The sequence below is a fragment of the Hirundo rustica genome, chromosome 23 (genome assembly GCF_015227805.2).
Source record: "Hirundo rustica isolate bHirRus1 chromosome 23, bHirRus1.pri.v3, whole genome shotgun sequence".
Classification (NCBI taxonomy): Eukaryota; Metazoa; Chordata; class Aves; order Passeriformes; family Hirundinidae; genus Hirundo; species Hirundo rustica.
This window is the reverse complement of record NC_053472.1, coordinates 3,881,362-3,894,758: the sequence shown is the minus strand read 5'-3', so window position 1 is coordinate 3,894,758 and position 13,397 is coordinate 3,881,362. Positions and strand designations below refer to the sequence as shown.

The following is a 13,397-nucleotide window of genomic DNA, read 5'->3' as shown; positions in this document are numbered from 1 at the left end:
TCCATGACATTTTTGTCACCTGCAGCGTCCAATTCCAGCTTCTGGAACGGATCCTTCCTCTTCCTCAGGCTCCTTCCATTCTCCCTGGGGCACTGCCAGGCTGGGAAATGGTTCCACGCTCCGCTTTCCTACTCTTATTTTGAAACCAAACTGTAACACTTTGAAGCATTTCTGCTCAGGGCACCTCAACTTGTTGTTCCTGCTTAAAAGTGATAATCCCCCCTTAATCCAAACCTCAAGTGCCTGTTTTAATGAAACCTTCAGATGAATATCAAAGAGCTATTTACTCGCATCTAATATTTTAATTAGATTATATTCTCAATTTAACCCATTAAACCCCCTTTGATGAGCTCCATGTTCAGTGTTTAGCCCCAGATGCTGGAGGTAATGAATATTGGACCTTTGATTTAATGAGAACTTCTGCCTTCCCAGCCTGACTCCCTTTGTATCCCCCCCTTTTTTAGTTTTTTGCTTTCCTGGCCTATAGAATTCAGTTAATTGAAGAAGTCTCTTATCACCACACATTAAGGAACCGAAATTAGCATCCCTTTTCTGACGAGAAAATGCAAGCAGACATTTTCTCTTTGATCTGAGGGCTGAGTTGAAGTAGGCAACGGCCCCCTGAAAATGAGCTGATGGCTGCATTATTTGGCTGCCATGCAGATGTGTCCATGTGGTGCAAAATGCTTAATGTCTTAATTGATCACCTTCCTCCCTCGCTGGCATCCTCCTACCCAGAAATTAGGGGAGAAACGTGTCCATTTGGGTTTTTTTTTGGTAATAAAACAATGAATTTTTAGGGAACATTTAAATACTAAACCTGGGCGACACTTGGATATGGTGCCGTGTCTGGAGGAGCACATTTTTTATATTTTTATCATTATTTTACTAACCAGTTATTTATTTTTTTTTAATAAAAAGTTATCATCTCACAAACCATTTAGAAATTCTGTTTGTCCTGGTGCTTTGGGTGTTTTAAAATCCCACCAAAAAAAAAAAAAAAAAAACAACCCAAACATTTTTACATGGAAAGAAAACCTCTCAACCTACCTCAATGCAAATTCGGATTTTCCCTGCACTTCACAGATGCGGTGGCACAAAAAGGGGACCAAGTGAGCATCCACCTGCTTAGATGCAGAGCCCCAAATTTAATTATTTCGGATTAGGAAGGCAAAAATATTGAAATAAAAATCAGCCTTAAATGTGGAATTACTTATTGAGGGAGGGGCAGAGTGGGAGCAGTACCTACCATGGCCCCGTGAGCTCCACCCGATGGAAATTCCCAATATTTTCTTGGCAACACCTTTCCAGTGCCATCATTTCCCGGTATCTGAGGTCCTGGAAGTGTTGTAGCTGAGATCACCTTCAGTGGCCAAAGGCTTGGTGTCGGTTCTACCTAAGAAATGTTGCTGCAATTACATCCCCATCGCGTTTCTTCCAAAAATAACCAAAGCTGGCTTCTCAGCACCTCACAAAAGGCACGAGGGTTGCTGACAGCCTCCTGAAGATTCATTTTATCAGTTAAAAACATGAAATAAGGCAGAACCTCACAGCCATCTCTAAAAAAAAATAAAAGATGAGGGCAGAAACCAGGTGAGGTTTTGCGCAATCCTGCAGTCCCTGAATGCTTCAAGGAGCCACGAACGAGCTCTGCTGGCACAAACCAAGCACCTGATGGCTGTTACCTCCTGCCAGGCATCCGATCTCCCCCTTGTTGCCCAACCCTGAGTGTTTTCCACGTGAGAAAAAGCAGGTGTGTGGAGAGAGGAGCAGCTCTGGTGTGAGGAGGAGCTGGGGAAGGGCAGGGAGCTGCAGCAGGACGTCCTGGGGGCTCAGGAGTGATGCTGAGCCAGATCCTGGAGAGAAAGGAGCATCTGTGGCTTGGCACAGTCCCGGGTGCGGAGTGGGGAGCTCAGAGCTGGCTTTGTGTCCTGGGAGCACTGCAGGGTTTGTCCTGCAGCCCCAGCAGAGGCAGCAGGATGCGCAAGAGCGGAGAATCCCAACCTGGGCCAAACTGGAGGGGGTTTGGGAGAGCTGAAATGTGGGGACAGCTCACCCTCACTCCTGCCATCACAGACCTGGGTGATAAAACCTTGAACCAACTTCATCCTTGAGAAAATGCACCCTCACAGGTAGAAAAGCCACCCGTGGGGCCAGGATCCCACATTTACACCCTCCTGCCTTCTCAGGCATTAATGCTGGGAGCAGCTGTCCCCACCCCTGCAGGGCAGCCACCAGCGGCTCCTCCAGGCTCTAGAAACAAGATGAATCCAAGAAACAAGAAGTCTAGGAACAGGATAAATCTGAGAAATGAGAAAACTAGAAACACGATGAATCCAAGGAACAAAAATTCTAGGATGATTCTAGAAACAAGATGAATCCAAAGAAAAAGAAATCCAGAAACAGGATGAATCCAAGAAGCAAGAAATCAAGAGATAAGATAAACCCAAGACCAAAATCAGCTGGTTTTTTAAGCCAGGACCATCCAAGCAGGAGTTTGCTGTTGGTTAAGGTGATGCTGTTCGTTGTTGTGAGGAGAGGAGAGGAAAAGCTCCTCAGCATGGCTCACCACCTGCAGGAGCCTCACTTCAGGACATCAGTGATAAAAAATACACTGAATCCAGCAGTCAGCAGAGAGAAACGAGGAGAGGAATCATAGAAAGAATTTCACATCATACCCAGGTCGCTGCTGGGCTTAGCCAGGGGTTATTTACACCTTCCCCACAGTACTGACCCTCCATGTGTGTGTAACAGCAAGAAATTCCATTTATTTGTTCTGTAACTGCCCTTACAACCTGGATCTGATCTGCTTTTACAGAGCTCTGGCCACAGAAGGAAAGAACTGAGGCTGGAACTGCTTTTCAAACCCATAAAAGTTCAAAACGTTTCAGGCAACACGCAGGAAAAATACTCAAAATCAAAACAGAAAGCAAATGTCCGTGGCAGGATTTTATAGATTGGGTTTTGATTTTCTATAATGCAAACAGCAACAAAAAAAAGCATTAACCACTTGGGTTTTAAATTAATCACCAGAATAGGATTTAATTTCAGGAAAACTCACTGGAGAATTTGGATAAAAATCGATCTTCTCGAAAAATAGGAAATCCACCTACATTTCCTGTCTCCAGCAATTATTTCCTGCAAGTCACTTCCACTCCAGCATTCCCCAAATGAACACATTAAATATATATATATAATTTTTGGTTTTTTAAGAGAGAGAGAACAGCTCTAAATCTCTCCTCTACCCCTACGGATTCTTGGGAAGAGCAGGGAAAAGCCGGCTGCTGTCACGAAATGAGGCAGGATCCACAAATAAAACCTCATTTCATTTATTCCAAGTGAAAAACCTCCGATAGAAACAAATAAACGCCTGCCCAGCCCTTCCTTTTTCCCAGGACCATCTCCATTCTCCAATAACCCATTCCCAAAACATTGCCCAGACTCTCTGGAAATTACATTTTTCCACCTCCAGCCGGGCAGGAGCTATCTGGTGGCACGGGGGATTTCTCTGGCAGTGAGTGTTTCCTTCAGCTCTCTCAGTTTCAGGGGTTTTTTTTGCACCAAACTTTGTGGGATAAGCAGATTCCCGAATCTTCCTGTTCCCTGCAAGGCTCCGTGCAGGGCACTGGTGGGATGGGGACATCCCTGGACTGGGAATGTTCGCACTCTGCCTGTGTTTGTCACGTTTTTGATCTGATTTGTAGCTTTAATTGTCAGCCAAGGTGCCTAAAAGAGCCCAGAGGTGAAGAGGGCTGAGGGGTTGGTTTTATTGCTCAGCAGAAATGCTTTGGGAAGGGAGTTCCTGGAGTGGCCGGGGAGGAACGGCAGAGGTTTGAGGGTTCTTCGAGTCATTTTTGACCTTTTCTCACAGAACTCGCGCCCCTGGGCAGAGCCAGGCCAGCCCCGAGCCATTCCCGACCCTGGGAACAGCGGCGGCGCGCGCGATCAAAAACCCCATCATTACCCCATAAATATCATCTGGAGCTTTCCTCTGATATTATTTTTAATAATTCCCAACGAAACGCGTGCACGGGGGAGGCTGGCGATTATCGCAGCGGGAAACACCCTGCGGGCGACACAGGGAAAGCGTGAAAATTCCAAGTTTTTCGGTTCCCTTTGCATCCCTGGGAGAAGGGGAGAGCCCCGGAGCTGGACCGGCATTTCCAGCCAGGTCTGCTTCAAACCTCGCCGAGGTTTCAGGAGCAAAGTGATGGCTTTGCCTTCCTAATCCTGATTTTTTTAGGGACGTGGGTGGCATTCTGTTGGTGGAAACGATTGTCCTGAAAGGATTCATAGGAGACAAGCAGCTTTTCCTGGATAGGTGATGAGTATTGGGGTTTTTGCTCTACACGCAGTGTGTGATCTTTATTTTACATGTGAAAAACCGAAAAGGCAGATTCACCAAAATAAAATAAAAAAAAAAAAATTAAAAAAAAAAAGGAAGCAAGCATACACATTTCAATCGTCTATATTTTATATATTAAACAGCAAAATGAATCGTTTTCCCCTCACAAAACGACGTGTCCCATAATCCAAAACGCCCTGAAAGTGCTAAGAAAGCCAGACAACCGAATTAAATTCCCGTTGAAAACAACAAAAAAGAAGGAAATCAATTAAATAACCTAACGAGACACCTCCACGCCGCCGTGTTGGGGTTGCAGCAGGGAATATCTGAGCCAGCACATCCCCCGCTCCAGGCTTTTCTCGGGGAAATTCCCCATCCCGACATCTCCTCCTCGGAGATGCTGAGCCTCCGCCGCGCTCCCGGCGCGTTTCCCAGCCTGCGGCTCGGCCCGAAACAAACAAAAAAAAATCCTAAAAATGGGAATTTACCTGGGAATGAAGCCCATTTCCCTGGCAGGGAGGTGAAGGCAAAGCGAGCCCGGCCGGGGCTGCTCCGGCTGAGCGCGGGGACAAGGGAGGGGGACGCAGGTGACGGGACGGGACCCGCTCCGGGGCTATCTCACAGGAAAAGGGAATTACCCACACTGGAAGCCGGGCAGGAATCGTGCTGCCGACACTTCTCCAAGCTGGAGAAAATCCTTTTTTGCTGCCTGGGAGCGCCGTTTGCTCCATGCAGCCGAGTTATTGGCGATGCTCTCCCATCCCTTCCCCAGAGAGAATGAAATAAACCGGATTTTTTTTTGCCTTACCTGCTCCTTCGCAGGGCTTTTCTTACGATTCTTTTTTTTATTATTTATTCCAGTCCTGGAAGCTCTGCCCGACCTCCCGCACCGGGGATGGAGACGGCGAGCGTGGGAAGAGCGGCGAGGATTTAGGGATTCGGGGAATAGCGGGTGAAATTCGCCCTGCCTGCCGCTCCCAGGAACCACAACACTCTGCCACGAGTATACATTTATTTTACACCCGAGGAAAGTTCGGGGCACGAGGAAAAGTCCGACACTTGCGAGGGAAGGGGGAACCTAAAGCAAACCCGGCTCGTTTTTCTCCCCCCGCCCCACATTTCCGAGCAAAGCCCGGCCTCGGGGTGATGCTGGGGGGCACCGCGGGGTCCCGACCCCCTCGGGGGCATCGCCACCTTCTCCCCGGGGAGGGGAGGGGGCTCCCCCCGCATCCACAGCCCCCTCCCGAGCCCTTCCCAAGGTGGGGAGGCGGGGGCGACCTGCGGGGCAGAGCCAAGGAGAGGCAGGAGAGCCCCGGCTGTCCTAGAGGCGGTGGGGGCAGATGTCCCCGTCCTCCAGGATGTCCACCTCGTCCTCGGGGTCCTGCAGCAGGAAGGGACCCGCGGGGCCCTTGCGGGGCTCGGCGCCGGCCGGCTCGGGCAGCTCGGGCTCGGGGGAGCTCTGCTCCCGGCTCTCCTCCCCGGCCGCCTGCTTCGGGTCGTCCTGAGTCTTCCTCAGCTGCTTTTTGTGCTTCATGCGGCGGTTCTGGAACCAGGTTTTCACCTGGGGAGAGGAGAGGAGGGAAAGTGGGAGAAAGATGGAGGGAGAAAATAAAGAAATAAATAAAAGTGATCAAAATTAAAGGGAGAAGGATGGTGGATGGGATGGATGTGGGGATGCTGGAGGGGGTGTGAGGATGTTGGAAGTGATGCGGAGGATGCTGAGAGGATGGGATGTGGGGACTCAGATGGGATGTGGTGTGGAGGATGCTGCACGGGACGCAGGGATGCTGAGAGGATGGGATGTGAGGATTCTCCTCGGGCTGTGGGGATTCTCCTCGGGCTGTGAGGATTCTCCTCGGGCTGTGGGGATTCTCCTCGGGCTGTGGGGATTCTCCTCGGGCTGTGGGGATTCTCCTCGGGCTGTGAGGATTCTCCTCGGGCTGTGAGGATTCTCCTCGGGCTGTGAGGATTCTCCTCGGGCTGTGAGGATTCTCCTCGGGCTGTGAGGATTCTCCTCGGGCTGTGAGGATTCTCCTCGGGCTGTGAGGATGCTGGACCGGACGAAGGGTTGGGAAATGCGCCAGCCCCAGTCCCCGCTCCCCGTACCTGCGTCTCGGACAGGCTGAGGGCCGTGGCCAGCTCCACCCGCTCGGGCGTGGAGAGGTACCGCTGGATCTCAAACCTCTTCTCCAGGCCGGAGAGCTGCGAGTCGGAGAAGACGGTGCGGGCTTTGCGGCGGCGGCAGTGCTTCCCGGGCAGCTCGGCGTGAGCGTGGTGCTGGAAAAGCGCCGGCACCGGCATTCCTGGGGGGACACGGGCGGAGATGCGCGCTGCGGTGGGGCAGGGAGCCGGCACCGGGGAAAAACCCCCCAGGAATGTCGGACTTTTCCTGCGGCGGCTGCGGGCGGGTTCTCCCTCTGCCGCTTTTAGGGGGGGTTTGTTATTTTTTCCTTGATTTCGTTTTGGAGGTCGATTGGTTGGTTTGGGTTTGGGGGTTTTGTTGTGCTGGAATCGGGGGGATTTTCACCCCGGGGAGGTGAAGGGAGCCCGGGCAGCGCTGCCACCGGAGGGGACTCCAGGCTTCCGCGGACCCCTGAACGCTCCCGGCGAGGAAACCACAACGAAATGGGCATGGAAAAAAACCGGGGGAGCCCTGGAAAAGGCTGGGATGGGAGAAGCGATCCTGCACGGCCCCGCTGACACGCGGCTGGGGAAACTTTGGAGGTTTTCTCCTTGCAGAGCAAGGCCCGGGGACGGAGAGGGAGAGGAGTGGCACAGCCCCGGCGCTGCTGCTGGAGCCGGGAAAGCGAAGCCCGCTTGGGTAACGCGAGGGAAAAGGGAGGTTATCGGTCCCAAAATGAAAACGATTAAAAAAATAAAATAAAATTTAATTAAAGGCAAAGAGAGGGAAAACCTCAGGGTTTCAGGCATCCGCTAAGTGACTGCCCCGGGGCGAACGGCTCCTGCCCCGGGGATGCAGCCGGGATGGTGGCGAGGGATGGAGGGATGTCCGCCCCGGAGCGGCTCCTGCGCTCCTGTCCCCACCCGAGTCGCCCCCCGCACGCCCCAAAGCCGGCGGGCGCTGCCGCACTTACCCGAGGTGGTGAGGAAATAGGGCTGGTGGTGGTGATGCTCCGGCTTGTGCAGGGCGGGGTGCGGGTGAGGCGCCAGCAGGGTCGGGGTGGGCATCAGGGGGTACCCATAGTCCAAGAGGGGCACGCGGGAGGCCAAGGAGCCGGGGAAGGGCTCGGGGGGCAGCTCCCGCAGCGGTTTGGGCTTGTGCAGCAGGATGTCCTCGATGAAGAAGGAGGTGGGCCTGCCCGTGGGGTGCACGGGCGCCGTGAAGTTGAGGTTCATCGCGGCTCGCTCCCCCTCGGGCAGCGGGGAAAGCACGGAGCCGCTCCGAGCTGCGGGAGCAGAGAGAGGGGGCGGCCGGCTGCACCCCCGGGGCCGGCGGGGAGGAAATGAGAATAGCGAGGAAAAGAAATAAACTTTTTTTTCTTTCTTTCTTTCTTTCTCTTCCCCGCCCCCCCCCCTTTTTTTTTTTATTTTTTTCTCTTAACCTGCAATCAATATATATATATATATATATATATATATATATAATTTTTTTTTTTTTTTTAAATAAAAAGTTAATCCCCCAGCCGGAACGAAGCTGGCGGAGCCGGGGGAGGCGAGGCGGGCGGGTCGGGGATGAGCGGGGCGCATTTGAGGCGCGCTGGGAAGGGGGATGCGAGCTGAGCCAATGGCGAGCGGGGGGAGGACGGACCTGCCGGGCCACCCGAACCACCCCGGGGGCGAGGAGGGGGCCAGGAGCCGCTCGGGAGCCGCTCCGCAGCCTCCCCCGCGCTCAGCCCCGCTCCGAGCGCAGCGCTTGGGGCGTTTTCCCAAAAACCGGGGGGAGATCGCTTTCTTTTCCCTTAAAAAAAAAAAAAAAAAAAAAAAAAAAAAGGGAACAAAACTTGGGTGAAAATAAAGCAGCGGTTCTTTCCCTCGCTCCGCTCCCAACCTGTCCCCACGCGCGCAGCTTCTCCCTTCCCTCTCCGCTCTCATCCCACCGCGGTTTTGTTCCCATCCCTTCCCCGCTCTCTGTTGCGCACCTTTTCCTTTTTTTTTTTTTTTTTTTTTTTGGGTCTTTCCTCTGTTTGGCTTTTTTTTTTTTTTTTTTCCTTTCCTCACCCCTCTAATCTGCACCATTCATTTCCCCGGAGTCAATTTGCTCAAATGAGGGTGATACACCACATCATAGCCGAGATAATTTCGGTTCGCATCTCGGAAAATTGCTCTAATTATTGATGTTAAACTCAGGGAAATTAAAAGAAGGCGCTTCTCCTTCATCTCCTGATTTTAAGCTCTAATTTGTTGAAATCGAGTTGTCATCACAATTCCAATCACTGCCGTTAATAGTAAAAGTGTTCTAATAGAGGCAGAATTCGCACAACCCATGCTATTAGATAATTAAGAAAGATGTTAGAAAGACAAGTGCTAATCCTTGGGCACACGGACAGCGTTTCCATCTGATCCAGCAGGTAGAACAAATTAATTACCCGAATCAATTAGTCCTAAAAGTACAGTTCTCAGGGAAGTGCAAGCCATGCCTTCCATATGGATGAGCTGGTAAATGATAAATAGATGAGGAAAAAAGCTGGAAAAGAATAGGAAGGGGCGAGCGCCGGGCTTTAATGAGTGCGCGGCTCGCCAGTTCTCCCGCGGTGCCGGGCACAGCCACGGGCCGGGGCACAGGGGCTGCTCCTCCAGCAGCTGCCAAAATTCGGGAGGGGGCGGTGGGAGAGCTCCCTGTGCCACCGGGAAAGGCCACGGGAGCGTTTTGTGTCCCCTTCCAGCCACACCCACACTCTGTTCTCTGCTGCGCAGGCAGCGCTCACACACTTCAGCAGCGCGCATTTATGTAATTAAATATCCACGCGTTTCCAGCTTTATCTCGCGCGTTACATTTGTATTTCTAGCCCGTGTCATATCCCTATATGTGATCTGTGAGTTTTAAAATTTAGTATATATATCGGTACACACAGATCCTTGCCTGCAGAGTAAGGAACAGATACCCCGATGCAGGAAGGCAGGAGGAGCCCCCCAGGACTGGGGGAAAAACTCCTCTCCTCTCCTCTCCTCTCCTCTCCTCTCCTCTCCTCTCCTCTCCTCTCCTCTCCTCTCCTCTCCTCTCCTCTCCTCTCCTCTCCTCTCCTCTCCTCTCCTCTCCTCTCCTCTCCTCTCCTCTCCTCTCCTCTCCTCTCCTCTCCTCTCCTCTCCTCTCCTCTCCTCTCCTCTCCTCTCCTCTCCTCTCCTCACCGCTCCTCTCCTCTCCTCTCCTCTCCTCTCCTCTCCTCTCCTCTCCTCTCCTCTCCTCTCCTTATACAAATAGATAACTAAATCAATAAATAGCTAGATAAAAAATTTAAATAGATAAACGCAATGATCCTGTTGCAGTGGCCCCTCCTGAAATGACCATTGCGAGTTGTTTTTGGTTGGTTTGTTTGTTTGGCTGAAGGATTTAAAAAAATCCAACAGGCTGACAACTTTCTGTGATGGAGCAAGGAGTGGATGAATTAAGGGTGATGAAACGGGGCTAAAGCCCCCCTGCTAATGAGGAGTGTGTAATCTGCTTGAGGAGCCATTTCATCAGCTGAGATCGCCCTGCCGGGGGGGCTGGCCCTTCGCTCGGGGGTAAATTGGGGTGTTTAAAGCAGAGCTGAACGCTGCAGATCGGGTCCCAGCTTCAGCACTCGGCAGGAACGTTGCCAGGGCTAATTTTTGGGGTTCCTCTTCATGTAGGGCGTGGATAAAGGAAGCAGAGCAGGGAATGGGGCTGTGTCTTGGCTTTCATTTGCAGCAGAACTCGTGCCCAAATCCTGCAGTGGCACTTCGGGCACCACAGCACCCCCAGGAAGGGGGATCTCCACTGCAGTCCTCACATTCAGAGTTTGCTGTTTATTTTTTTTTTTTTTTTTAAATTTAACATTTCATAGCTGTTTGTGATGGAAATTGGGTGCCAGCTATGTCTGGTCCTCTTTGCCCCAGAAGTATTTTACCTATTTTCCCCCCATTTGTCCCTCTTCTGCGAGTCCCTGGGGTGATGGGGACCCAGCAGTTTGGATTTCATCCAGGGTCCCCCAACCACGGCCAGGAGCAGCCCCTGGATGCTGGATTAGCCCTTTTCCAGGCTGGACAGACACATGGACACACACACAGGGTTTTCCTGGCACATCCCCACTCCATTTGCTGGGAGAACAGAACTTGTGGAGGTGTCCCTCAGCAGAGACTGCCCCAAAGCTCAGCTCCTGCAGGGCTGAGGGGAACCAGGAGAGAAAACCAGAGGGAACAGGATCAGGATCGGGATCAGGAACAGGAACAGGATCAGGAACAGGATTGGGAACAAGAACCGGATCATGAACAGCAACAAGAACAGGATCAGGATCAGGATCAGAGCAAGGAAAAAAGCTGCAGCTTGGGCTGTTTCCTCACTGTTTCCCTCCCCATTTGGGAGGAAGCAGAGGTGAGGACCAGAATTGTCCCTTTTTCCACCCCTCTGAACCCCTTGAGGGACTCTGTAAATCTCAGCCTGGCACCCCAAACCCCTCAGACCTCATGACTTTTATCTAACCACAGCCACACTGCTGTGGGGTTGGTCTTCAATAAAATAAAATTTATTTTTTCGGGCTCCAAGGGGTTTATAAACTTTCTGGAAGTGCTGCGCCCCCGTTTCTGATTTAATAACACACGTGCTTTGCTTAGACAAACACCAGCCATCACCACCCGCACACTTCGGATCATTTGAAGATATTACAGAGAGGATTTTGCCCAGGAAAACATAAATGTATTTGACTTAAAACCTCGGGGGTCACTTCGAAGGTCAGCGCCGCTCCATCGCTGCTAGCAGCTTTATTTCAGTGCGCTGCATTAGGGATAAATTTGGTGCGGTTTAAAGATACAGGCACTTACCTTGCCATGGCTCTTGAAGAGGTAAGGTAGCTCAGGAGCCCGGCCTTTTCATGCCTTTCAAGACCAATCCACTCCAAAAGGAAGGGTTAAATTAAAAACAGACAGCCTTGATAGGCTCCAAATGGGAGCCTGGCTGCGGCAGAGAGGGCTGAAGAGCCCAGGCTGAGTAGCCACACACATAACACCGGGAGAGGGCTTTTGAACACAAAGCTTGGCTTAATGGAGAATGTTCCTTGCATGATGCTTCAGGCTCAGCCACTTCCCGTTCCTCAGAGTGCCTCTGCTGCTGGGGAGAGGCAAAAACACTCCTGGTGTGCTCCTCTCCCCATCTCCATCCTGCCCTCCTCTGCCTAAAGCTGCCTTTCCTCCACAAGCTCGGGTTCACCTGGCACCCTGTGGAAAATCCCAGGAGAGGGATTGGTGTGTTGGTGGTGAGGGATTTTATCAATTCTGCTCAACTGAGATAAAGTGGGAACCCCTGGAGCGCCAGGCTGGGGCTGCACTGGAAATTTCGCTGGCATCTCATCTTTGCCAGGGAGAAACAGCAGCTGAACTCCTCATGGGTCCCTCCCAGCTTGGGCTATTCGGTGATTCTGGGAATATTTCTGCTGGAAAGGCTCTGCTCTGCCCTGGTAGAGCTCAAGGAGAGCTTGGAGGATGGGTTTGGTGTTGTCTCAGGGCTGAGAGAGGGGAAATGAAGCTCCAAAGAGGAGTTTGCCTCCTAACCGGGGTTGGTGGCGTGAGAGGATCCATCCAAGTTTTCCAAGGCTCGTAATTCGACCCTTGGCTTCTGATGCCTCAAATCCCTGTCACTCCCCAGCCTGGCACTGCCCTTCATCGGTGCTGAGGAGAAGAAAAGCCAGAATGAGAACTAGAGGGGAAGTTTATCAGATTTATCCCAGACAATAAACACTGGGGTTAAAAGCCAGCTCTGTGGAATTTGGACAGAATCGCTGAACCTCCCCAGAAAAGCGCAGTAACTCCAGGGTGAAGGTGCCAGGGGAAAAGCACAGGGGGATGGGAGTGCTGCTGATGGGAGAAGGTTTTGGGACAGGAAGGGATCCATTCCCAAATCCAGAATTTTATCCCTGTCCTTGAAATTTGCCTCATTACCTGATAACCCTGAACGTTTTCTCAAGGCAAAGAATAAAAGCAGTAACATTGACAGGTTTGATCCAAACACTTCTCTGAAAAGTGACACTTATTAATTGAGACCTTTTAAATGACCTAATAGCTGTTTTCAGTTTCAGCAGGGGGATCTGGACATTTCCAAAACACAGAAAGATAGATCCTTCCTTCCTTCCTTCCTTCCTTCCTTCCTTCCTTCCTTCCTTCCTTCCTTCCTTCCTTCCTTCCTTCCTTCCTTCCTTCCTTCCTTCCTTCTTTCCCTCCTTTTTCCCTCTTTCTCTCTTTCCCTCTCTCTCCCCATCTCTTCCTCTCTCTCTTTCTTTCCCTTTCTCTTCAGAATGAATCAGAAATCAGGAGGGAGGCTCAGAACTTTCCCTGGGACCTGCTTTCAATTATTCTCCTCTTCATTTGCTTCCCTATCAATTCCTGCTCGTGTTCCCAACCCTTGGGCCCTGCTGTCTCCCTCGGGACAGAGGTGATTATTTCACCCAGGACCATCTGTACTTTGGGATCTGGGCTAATCCTCTGCTCTCGGAAAAAAAATCCATTCCTGCTGCTGTGGTCCAGCTTTGTTGTTGCCTTTAGCGCATTAATGCTCCGTGGTTTGCTCTCATTCCAGCTGTGGAACAATCAGCAGCACAACTCCACCTTTTGATTCACGCTTGTTTTGCACTAATGGCTCAGGACCTCCCTTGTTCCCCCTGATTTCGTGGTGTATGAACCACGCAATTCCTTGTTTTTAACCTCTGGGGCGGGATAATCCTCCTTTTCCCTTTCTTGCCCATCCAAGCTTTATTCTATTCCCGTGGTTTTCCTCCTGTTCTCTGGGGCTTCCCTCTGATTGTTTGCCATGCTCTGCAGCTCCTTGGAAAACCTCACGTGCCTTTCCCACTCAAGGAAACCCTTGGAACAAATCATCCCCAGTCCGCACTCGAGTGAGGAGCACCTTCTCTAAAACCCACAGGAG

At 51.4% G+C, this 13,397-nt stretch overlaps 1 protein-coding gene across 1 annotated transcript; it reads right to left on the bottom strand.

The window, feature by feature from the left end:
* Nucleotides 1-4,531: 4,531 nt before the first annotated feature.
* On the bottom strand, nucleotides 4,532-7,798 carry BSX (brain specific homeobox). The gene is made up of 3 exons (XM_040085186.2): nucleotides 7,441-7,798; nucleotides 6,452-6,648; nucleotides 4,532-5,906 (listed from the first exon to the last, which is right to left on the bottom strand). The coding sequence occupies exons 1-3, from the start codon at nucleotides 7,700-7,702 to the stop codon at nucleotides 5,667-5,669; spliced, it is 699 nt and encodes a 232-aa protein (XP_039941120.1). The 5' UTR covers nucleotides 7,703-7,798; the 3' UTR covers nucleotides 4,532-5,666.
* Between the last annotated feature and the right edge of the window lie 5,599 nt (nucleotides 7,799-13,397).